The 11,357-nt window shown below is 49.6% G+C and overlaps 1 protein-coding gene across 1 annotated transcript; it reads right to left on the bottom strand.

Moving 5' to 3' along the window:
• Positions 1-385: 385 nt before the first annotated feature.
• Positions 386-11,133, bottom strand: LOC114689083 (anomalous homeobox protein-like). Its single transcript, XM_028863508.1, is given in 6 exon segments — positions 386-531; positions 1,738-1,945; positions 2,718-2,838; positions 5,490-5,617; positions 10,886-11,091; positions 11,094-11,133. Coding segments are annotated over 6 exon segments (849 nt in total).
• Positions 11,134-11,357: the final 224 nt, after the last annotated feature.

Here is an 11,357-nt window from a genome sequence, read left to right as displayed (position 1 = left end):
TATTGACATGTGCATGCAGGCACTGCCTCCCATTTTAACTCTTTCCTACTGCCTTGTTTCTCATTCATGTGCACTTTTCCCCTAGAGACATAAATAAGAAACAATAAGAACAATCTGCTGTGACAAGAGCGGTTCTGGTTTCACTGAACATTCCAGATTCAAGCAGATGGTGGCCACCCTAACAGAGCACCTGAGGACCTGAGTAGTTGCTGGACTAGCACAATCTCTGTGAGGTGACTCACCTGTATGGCTGGGAACCGTGAGGGCAGCAATGTCCAGGCTAATGGGACAGGTTCAGGATCCATCCCAGAGTCCAGCTGGTGTGTAAGGCCCAGTTGCTCCATTGAGAGGAAATGTTCCTCAGAGGATGAAAGTGTAAAGGGCATCATCCAAAAATCATGGGAAGCCATAGAGAATCAAGCATGCTGCTGCCAGTAGCCGGAGGCAGAGGCTGGAGACGAAGTCCATGGATGTGAGGCTGCAGGATGGTGACCTGGCCACTCCTGGTACGTCTCGCATCCATATTATGACCTGGGAAACATAACCCAACAATGTGCTTGGATGCAGAACCTGGGTGAGGTGGGTGGGTGTTAGCGGTGCCTCCAGCCGAGGTTGGCAGTATGGGATGAAGCCAATGAAGCTGGGAAGTTGCAAATCACTACCTTTAATCACCCTGCCTGCTCTTCCCCGAGGTTGCCGAGGGGCTGGCTCTGACATGCCTGGAGTCACAGACACTTAAAATTGTCTGTTGCGTAGAACCAGAAAACAGAAAACGATTGACAAGACCCTAATATCAAATGAATAAATGATGGTTAGCATCAAAGGAACATTACGCAGAAGCTGACAGCAATATAATGAATATCCCATCAGGGCTCATGTACCTCAAACCTGATCAGGGCTTTTGTTAAACATTCTCTCAACCTCTGCCATAGCCTGAATGGCAGGCACTATCTCATCCCCATTGCATGGATAAGAGCTCACATGAGCCTACCTGGGTCACACACCTGGGTACTGTCCAGCTGGCACTGACCCATGGTGAATCAGCAATGGGCTGCATTCAGAAGGCTCAGGCCTTGCTACAGGGGAGCAGAGTGCATGGGGAGACCAGACAGTGAGGTACATACAGGGTGCTGCTCACTCCATGAAATAAAAAACCAACCAATGCTCAGAAAAAACGAAAAACAAAAGCAATCCACTATGTCAGGGCCTAAGCACAGGCAGCCCTGGAGTTAAGGTTCAAATATACTCTGGTCTGCACTCAAAGGGCAGAGGGGACCTAAAGAGGAAACCTGTCCATGGCTGAAGGAATGACATTACCTGAAAAGCCAGTGCCTGTGAGGTGGTGTTTGTCTCCAGAAAAGCTCACAGCTGGGGGCTGTGAGCCCTGAGATCCTTGAGGGGTCTCGGAGGCTGTAGAGTCCCACTTCCTTCAGATCTGGCTGCAAAGCAGAACAGAGAGGAGTGCATTAGTGTCTGCCTCCTGCCCAGCTGAGAGCAGCTCCGCAGACTGGAATCAGAATTGGTCTTGGGTCATCCCAATATTCTTATCCCTTGTTGTGACCTCAGTGCAAACAAATTGTCCCAGGCCGGAGATGAACTCACTCCCCAACTCTACTCATTGTCCTTCCTAACAGCTACCACACCTCCAGCTCCAGATGAACACAGCCATGCCAGGGTCGACTGCCAGTCAGCTAGATCTTGTCAGAAATCAGCCCAAGAAGCCCTTGCGATGCTCACCTGACCACTGGGACACCAGCCACAGACTCGTGAAAGTATCCTGAGAGCTGCACCGGCTCAGGACCACTCTCCTTTGCACTGGAGACTTCTGATGTGTCTCCTGGGCTCTTTGCATGTGCAGGAGAAGAGCCTTCTGACGTCGACGATAATTGGCAAACCAGTTGTACACCTGCTCAGGAGTCAAGCCAGTCTCCGAAGCCAATTTCTCCTGAACCCCCAAAAGACAACCACAATTGAGGTGTAAGGGGGCACAGAGGGGCTTGGACAGCTCATATCCACATAGGAAACAGGCACAGTCCAGCCTCACCCTGCAAAGACAGCAGAGATTGCCATCAGTGAACTGATGCAGTGGAAAACAGTTTGTCTCCTGCACATGTGCTGACGAATTAGAGAACGATGCACACATGTCCCACCTCCTGCAGCCACTCCATTCTGGGCCAGCTGATGCTCTGAGCACCCAAGACCTTAAAACAGGAAACAGGCCAGAATCTACATGAACCCCAGGATCAGTGTCAACACTGGCTCCAACCAGGAGCCACTTTCTTTGAGACACTGTGCCTTTCAGCTTTGGATCAAACAGCAGGATTGGGGATCCTCTGGAATTGACCAGGTTAAGAAGTAGGCAGCCTCACATGAGAAAACCAAACCTTGCAGAGGAAAGAGGTTGGGAAAAGTTGGGGACCAACAGCACTCCGGGAGGGGCCTGGGAACCCAGTGAGCCCAGAAGGAAACATAGACTGCTAAAGGAGCTACAAAGTAAAGCCAGAGCCACATAAAAGATGGGGGGCCTGCCTGGAGGAAGACAAGGGGTCTCCCTGGTGGAAGGTGGAAGAGAAGTCTGCTTAGCTGAGGGAGGTAGGAAGAGCTGTCTAATAGAGGGAAGAGTTACTCAGCAGCACAGGGGGAGACTCAGTTACTAGGTGGAGGAAGGCTCAGGAAGAGTAGCAGAGAAGTCCCACGGGGTGGGCTGTTGTCCTTACCAACTGGGCCTTCTTGGATAAGCACCCACACCTGTGCAAAGTCTTGCAGATGACACTGAACCTCTGGGAGAAGTTCCGGTTCTTAGGGCCCTCGGGGCAGAGGGTAGAGGGTGGTGGGTTCCTAGATAAGAAGGGCCAGGAGGATTTATAGGACACCAGTTCCATCTGCTTAGGGCCTGGCACCTCACAGGGAAGCAGTTCTGACAATCATTCTCCAGTCTGCCCCGGCATCCCACTCCCAGTCACCTCAAGGGGTCTGATTCCTACTTTCTGGGATGCCAGCTGGTGGTCCACCACACTCTGCAGTCACCTGGGAGTGAGCACAGGCTCCCCCCAGAGCCTGGTCCAGCACAAACACTAACTGCCCCCCCCCGCCACTGCCCCATTCACAGCAGACTTGTTAACCCTGTTCTCCACCACCAGCACTTCTTCTTCAGGTCAGACCCTCGAGCTGGCAAAGCTGTGAATCTCTCACCTTATACATGGATCCCTCTAGCTGCCCCTCTTGACTTGTCGCGGGCAGCATAGCTTCTCAGACAATAAGCAGGATCATGGCCCCAACCTCCCATATATACTGCCACTGGCTTCCCCTTGGCCCCTGTCTCACTGAACTCAGCTTCTCTGCTCCGTGTGTTCTCCATTCTCCTCCTTGGGCCATTCTTCCTGTTATGCTCCATGTTGGGTAGCCCCTGCAGCATGCAGGAAGCCCATAGGTGTTTCTCCCTCCCCTCTCTACACAGCATTGGGATTCAGGGTCACTGAAGGGACCCCCGGCACAGCTATCCTTCTCCTGAGTGTAGGCTGATTTTTCCTGCTGTATCTTTGAATTTCTTCATAATGGACACATGATGTGTATAAAGGCTATCTAACTGCAAAACAGGTGAAATCAGATGTGTGGCATGCATGCACTTCCCAAGAGCATCTCATCTAACACATCCCAACTTCAATCCACCTGGGACTCCAGAGCCTTTTCCAGCCCAAACACACCCAGAACCAAGGACCCTGCTCCTGGAAGTTCCTACTTAGCACAGAGCTTCTCCTGCCTCAACTGCAGTCCTGGGTGACAGCTGGCCTTCAAGACACTCCAGGGCTGGCCAGCATAGTTACAGCATAGACCATGTTCTGGCCATTGCCCACATGGTCCTGAGGTTGACGGTCTCCCTGGAAGCCCCTGGAAGGGGTAGGTGAACCAAGCCTCCACCTTTTCCTAGGGCCACAGGCTGAGGACAGATCTGTATTTGAGAGGGATAGAAATAAACTCTACTATCTTGCTCGGGACATCAGGCACCTCTCAATCCTTGGCTCCTGAACTGGCCATCCACCTGCCTGGGACATTTACCAGTGTAGTTACTGAAGGGACTCTTGGCCAACACAAGTGCAGAGAGCTTGGCTCTGGCAGGCCTTGCCCTTCTCTCCCATTCCCTCAGACCTGTGACAAACCATTAGATTTCATTTCTAAGGCTAGCCACCAAGTCCCGTACCTTTATAAACTGCCATTTTCCTATGTGCCACGTCTGTTTCCTTTCTGTCCAGAGGCAGTACTTTGTCCTGCTCCAAAACAAACATCCCTGCCCTTTTCCCTTGCTCCCTTCCCCTGCTCCTCTCTTACTCTATCTCCTGTCGTTTTTTCTCCTCTTCCTTTGCCCTCTGTCCCTCTTGACAAATAAATCTCCTTTACGCTGAAAACTTGGTCTGGGGGGTATCTTGAGCCAATTCAAGGTTCCCTACAGTTTCTCCATTCTTGTCTAAGTGCTGGTCAGGTAGCATTTATGATCTGGTCAAATGAACCTCCCTCCTCCCAACCCCAAAGCAAAGACCTAATTCTCTCAGTCGTCTTACTGTCTCAATAGCCACACAGGAAGAAATCAACTTTCTTTCTTTTCTATTGCCCCTGAATTTACCCACTGGCTAACAGTAAGAGATCACAACTTGATCTACACCCACAACCTCCAAGCACCTAGCACACCAGGGGACACTTCACAAACATGGAGGCAAGACGCTATGACTGCTTAGCTGCAGTCTGCTGGCCTATCGGCCTTTGGGGTGATGTGATCATATCCACTATCTCAAGGATGCTTTCTTACTGAACTTCCGAGGACCTGTCTCACACTGACAATATCTGGTTATACTCTCCGGTCAAGAACAAAAACCCCTCTTCTTCCTACAGTGAGTGAACCCTGTGACTCAGGAGCATCAATGCCTTCAGTCCTCTTTCTCAGGTGAGAGGCCCCGGGTGAAGAACACAGGTTCTACCATCTCAGTATCTAGGGAACCCTGGTCTGTATCTCCCACACAAAACCTGACACAGGTGACTTGACTATCCCATGACAGCTTTCTCTTCCATAAATGATGAAGGTGAGACTAATATTGATGACATTCTCATACTACGACCCCCAGAGTCTAGCCTGATGCCCAGACATAGGGATAAGAGGATGTGAGGAACAGCTATGCAAAACTCAGTGGGGCTTCACTCTCACTGTTCCTAGTCACAGGTTCCTTGTCTAGTGATGATTGGAAGTAGAGATAGTCAGGATGCCAGCTGCATACAGCCCTCTACTTCCAGCTACCATATAACAGGTGTCAGTTGGAGTTGTGACTTGGTGATGGGCCTACCAGGGTGTGACAAATGCTGAAGTCATGATGTTCATTACATTGTAATAAATGCTGCTAAGGCAACTTCCTGTCCTTGTTTCCTCAGCCCCTTGGGTTTGCATGGCACATCCCAACCCTGGAAGACCCATGGCGCCAGCATAGAGGGCAATCATCAAGTACCTCTTCCTACAGCGAAACTTCTGTCCTGGGCTCAGCTTGGAGACACACAGCCTCCTCATAGTCAGGTGGTAGTGGATGTCATTCCAGAGTCGTACCAGCTCCTGGCTGCCTCCTGGCACCCGACACCCCTGTAGGGAAAGCCTGCTGAAATCCAGTCACCTTACACAACCTGGAGTGTGTGAGAATTGGTCATGCGCACCAACCCAGCCTATGGGAAAGGCAATCATTGGATCTGAACCACTGGTCCAGCAACCACCAAAGTCAGTTCAACATATAAGCCCTTCAATCCAGAATGCCCCGGGGCAAGTGCGACCTGATTCAGGCAGTAACCACACAGGCCTGCCAGATCTCTCATGCCAGCCATGAACAGATCACAGGCTTATTTCCTAATCTTGAACCCTTCAACCCTCCGAACATCTAAGTAAGCCTAGCCTCCATTCAACCACATAGGTATGGAGAACAAGGTATGGTGGTTTTACTATGCCTTGTTCTTCTCTTGCCCGGGGCAAGCACTCCCTCTATGAGTTTCCAGTCCCACTGCAGGGTTTACAGTCACCAATGCCACTAATTGCCATTCTGTAGTCACCTCAGCTGAACCATGTACTCCCTATCTGTTCACTGCATTCCTCCTGCATGACTCTGTGTTATCATTTTGACAGAGGCTGGCCTGCAACTTGCCATTGTCTTTCCTCTGCCTCCTGAGTGTTGAGATTACAGCTATGCATCTCTATGTTAAGCTTCAGGTCAGGTGTCCATATCAAATGCATCACTGCATCTGTTGTGTGACAGTTTCCTCCCAGATTAAAACATTCCATCCTACAGGGGAGCTCCTAAAGCAGGACAGTAAACAACTACTAAAAAATACAGCCTCCAGGCCTCCCTGAAACTGACCAGATTCATTGGGGCCCATCCTGGAGAGTAAGCAGAGCTCAACTGCAAAGAAGATTCTGAGATACAGTAGAGCCAAGATCAAGGAACACTCACAGCTAAGCTAAGCCACAAACAAGACTCTGGACCAGACCAGCTGCCTGGAAGAAGCAGAATGCAGCCAAGCTTCCTAGATGATGTTCAGACCAACAAAGGCACCTGGAAAGGACACCCTCTAACCAGTTGGTTGCTGCTGGGGTGGACCTTGGTGATGCAGCTGTCTTTGAGTCGTTTCTGCTCCTATGAGTAACCCACACCCACAGTCCTGTAAGTAACCCATATAAAACTCTTTGATTCACCAAACTGGATACCAAGTAGTATCCATCCTTTGGTCTGTCGTGGTTCCCTTTCTGGGGTGAGTAGATGAGTGTGTTTCGTCTCCTAGAATAAACTTTTGTCAAACAACTTAATTGGAACCCAAACAGAGACCTGACAGAATCAAAGAGTCATTGAGGAGGAGTGAGTACATGGGTCTCCTGTGCATGCAAGTCATGCAACTGAGGCTGCACAGCCAGAGGGGCGAGCATCCAGAAGGAAAAACTCCAATACATTTGACCATTCCTGTGTCATGGGTGTCATTCCGACACAGTTGTCCATTCCTGTGTCGTGGGTGTAATTCTGATACAGTTGTCCGTTCCTGTGTCATGGGTGGAGTGTGCACTGAAAAGCAGTGGCATGGTTCTTGCTGTGGGTAGTGAGACATGCAACTAAGGCTGGGTCATCGGGATTAGGAGTGCCTGTGGGAATAATCCCAGGATGGTATTCTTGCTTGTGTGGTGTGGAGTTGCATGCCAAACTGAAGAGTGGGGTCCACTACATGAATATGGAGATGTGATGAAAACAGTTAAAGGTTCGGAGGAAATTCTGCAGCTTTGATATTCGCGCACAACACTGGAGACTGGTAGCAAGCAGCAGAGGTTGCCTGTCCAGCATTGTGTGCAGCAGAAATATGTCAGAAACTGTGATGAGAGCCTATCAGGAACTTGTTTGCAACAAGAAAGGGATACTCAGATAGCCTCCCCAACTACAGTAGCTGATGTGGCAACTAAAGTAGATAAAAGGATGAGAGGGAGATGGTAAGAACAATAGAAGGTATTCCTCAGGTCCTATCTGTAGTATAAAAGTGGGAGAATCTGCAATCCAGCATGCAGCTGGGGGATTAAGCATGGTCCAATGCAAGAAACAAGTGTGCAAATACTGAGCTCGGGAATTGCTGGAATGAGGGAAGACTTTTAAATAAGTGATGGAACAGTCTGTCTCAGCCTGACTTGTGAGGCCATGGACATGGGAGTGGATGGCATCAGTCTGACTGCAGTGGAAGCAGGAAAACTAAGTAGCCATCCCTCCTTAAGTGAAAGGCTGCATAACCAGAGGCTTTCTGAGAGAAACCCATCACTGATGGGCCGGCATAGCAAAGCCATTAGGAAGACTTGGTTATCTCCCTCTGAAGTCCCCACAATTAACAGGGGCTGGAGGACGACAGTGGAGGGCAGACACTATGGTGGGAACCAGGAGTAGAAGGAGCTGTGTTTGAAGTCCAGTTCACTGGACCAGACAGAACCATGTTCATGGAGATGGTAAAGAAGAGGCTGACTCAGCAGGGACCTCGAAGTTGCCGGTGGATGAAGCTTTAGTGACTCCGCTGAGCCCTTTGGTGGGCAGTATCTTGATCACGTGGGAAAGGCTTTGGTAGATCCAGTAACTTAGACCAGTATGTAAACAGTGTCTGTAAAGTGTGGGGCAACTTAGGGGAGGTAACAAAATGGGAGAGCAGAGAAAGAGGTATATCTGGGCTCCTCAAGACAAATGTGACTGCATTTGAGTCGAGCTGGAGTTCTTATGGAAGGAAATAAGAAAACCTAAATGGTGTGCTATGGAGTCCCCAGAGCCTTTAAGGCCCAAGGAGCAGTTCACAAGAAGGCACCCTTGATAGAACAATACAAGGGAAGAGGATCAAGCCTGTCCCAGGGGTGGGCAATTATAGCCCCAGACTAGGGAGTGTAAATTCCCCTCAAGCAAAAGGCAATGCTAATGGTGGAAAAGGTTTGCCCAGTCTGGAACTCCCCAACAGCAGGATGTTGCGAATGGGAGGCAAGGGCTACAGCTACATCCACAGTGCCAGCCCAGAGAGTCAGCAGATGCAGCAGAGGAGAACAAGACCACGTTCCCCTTTGGTACTGCCTGGTAGGTCTGAGCAGATTAAGTCAGGCCCACTGACTTTATCAGGGGTAGAGAAATGTAAGGAAGCTCTGAAGAAGAGCTCTAGGACATGGAATGTATTGACACAGCAGAGAGTATGACCAAAGATTACAGGTGAAGGAATAGCCCACTGGAGCTTGTAGCTCTGGCACACTTTGCCCTTCCTCCATATTCCCTCTGCCTTGCTAAAAACAAACAAACAAAACAAAACAAAACAAACAATAAACGAAAAAACCCAAAACCATTAGTTTACGTTCCTAAAGCTATCCTCCAAGGTCTGTTTCATTATTTGTCCACTTCCTCCTCCTGAGGCTGACCACCAAGATCCAGATATCAAAGTAATTAAAGTCCAGCAATCAAAAGCCCGCCCCAGTTAGTTCACCTAATTAGCATAACCAATCAAAATATACCACTGCATCCTAGCCCATGCTAACTAACACAGGCCTCCCCTTTTCCTCCCCTTAAAAATTTCACCTGAAAGGTCATTTGCTTCTGCCTGAGTCACAGAGCAATCACATTGACTTTTCTTCCCTGACTAATGGAGGATTTCTCTGGTGTTTAGGTGTGGCTTGTGCCTAGGGTCTGGGAGGAGCACCTGCTGTCTGGGAGCCTCCTACAATGGAGAGCTAATTAATCAGTGCCGCCTATCCATGCTTTGTACCCAACCTTGATCTATGGGAGAAGAAACCCAGCATGGAACCTTTTCATACTGTATTAGACCTTCACTGTGTCTGGCTTTAGCATCTTCTTAGTCAGGAACCTCTGGATCTACTGACCCTTGCTGGGAACAGATGACAACAGACTTTCCGAGTGCTTCTCCAAGGTTATCTTTGTAACTCCACTATTTGTTATGGGATGGTGGTTCTGGATGTCCCTTGCACTGCCCATCCTCTGGCAAACGTTTTGTTACATAGAGGACACAATGCTGACCTCTGAGGGTTTTGCAGATTAGGAAAGCCATGGGAGAGAACAACCAGGTGCAATGGTACTTCCACCTACTACCCAAGTGTGGCTGGGTTAACTGAAATCCAAAAGGACACTCCCAGAGGCCATAAGGTTATTGAATGAATACCCTAGTTCCAGGGGTGAGGGGGGAGACTACCTCCTTATGAGTCATTACCCAGGAAGTTCTCGAGAACCCGCAAATCATTAAGGCTATTGCTACTGCTGTTGACTGTAGGCCAAAATCAGAGCCTGTTGCTGAAGACACCACATGTGTATCCTTTGATTGTAGGACACGGAACAATCAAACTGCACTGAACTGGAAACTCCCAGCCTGCTGTCTGGGGTTCATAATGCCAGAGGTCGTTGGGCAAGATGCAGGTAGAGGACTGTCAACAACGTTCCTGTTTGGCTATGGACCCTGTGTGCTAAAACACTGACATGCCAGGCAGGATATACCTGTTTGTGGTATAGTGGTTAAGCCCAACAGCCTTCCGACTGGATTTAAGGACCGCTCCACAAGAGAGAGTTCACATCTGGGAAGGTAAGCCAGGACAAAAACCTGTGGCTGGGAGGCCAGAGGTCCCAGTGGGGAAGCACCTTTGATAGTTTTACTAGACGGATGTGATGAGCCTGTCAAACCACCTTCTAAACCTGCGTTTATGCCCATAGTACACTGTTAGTGACAACCTCACCGCATAACCACTGGAGAGGTTCCGCAGAACAAGCGGCTGTTACTGTGGCATGGGGTCTATTTCTTAGTCCTGAGTGGACATCTATAGTTGCCTCCTCCAGGGCTCAGGGACCATTGCAGGAGAGGGGAGGAAAGAATGCAAGAGCCAGAGCAAGGGCTGAAGGCACAAACATTCCATCCTGCAGGGGAGCTCCTTAAACAAGGAGGTAAACAGCTTAAAAAAAAAGTAACTTCAGAAATTCATTATGATCCTCCCTGGGAGCCAGAGTAAACAGATCCAAGCTGCAAAGACTCTGAGACCAGCCCAGCTGCCTGGAAGAGATTTAGACCAAGTTGGACCTTGCTGTTATCCATAATCTGGTCTATTGTGGGTCCCCTGTCAGGGGTGATTAACAAGTGTGTTTTGTCTCCCCAAGAAAAGTTTTGTCTCAAAACTCCACCTTTGCTCAGCATTTGGGGAGGGATTACCACCAAAAAAGGATTTTCTAAAAGGGTAGTTGCCTAGCTTACCAAGTTAGGCATTACTTGCTCAAGTCAGAGTGGGCCGTCCTGCCTCAGCTCATGACACCATGGGTATGGTGGAGGCTGCTGTGACCCATTTCTCTCTGTGCTGCCCACCATACCCTCATTATACCTGTAGAATTTGGAGGGCTAAAAGCCACTGCTCTTGATGGATCAGGACCTGAGTACACACCAGGGCCACGTCTACATTGTTTAGTAGATCCCAACGATGCTGGCTGTCCAGAATGGCTTTAACCAGATGGAGCACCTGAACAGGGTTGTGTTGGAAGTCCCGACACAGCTTGCCCGCAAGGGTCACCAGCTCTGGTGGGGGAGGGGAGCGTCCCCATGCTCCCTAAGCAGCCTCAGGAAGTTCTCCATCCTGCAACCACAGCTCTGCCAACACAGAACATTCAGATTAACACTGATGCCAACCGTATTCTAGCCATGAGTCTTCAGACCAACTCCAGGAGGCAGGTCACATGAGAGCCTCAGGCTATACCACTTCCGAGGTAGGAGAACTCACCTGAGAAAAGCTAGAGTGGTCTCACACATCCTTCTTCCTATTCCCCCAAATAGCTGCGTCCTTACGGAAACAGCTGTGT

Source organism: Peromyscus leucopus, chromosome X, assembly GCF_004664715.2.
Source record: "Peromyscus leucopus breed LL Stock chromosome X, UCI_PerLeu_2.1, whole genome shotgun sequence".
In the NCBI taxonomy this organism is placed as follows: domain Eukaryota; kingdom Metazoa; phylum Chordata; class Mammalia; order Rodentia; family Cricetidae; genus Peromyscus; species Peromyscus leucopus.
This window is presented reverse-complemented; position numbering and strand designations above follow the sequence as displayed.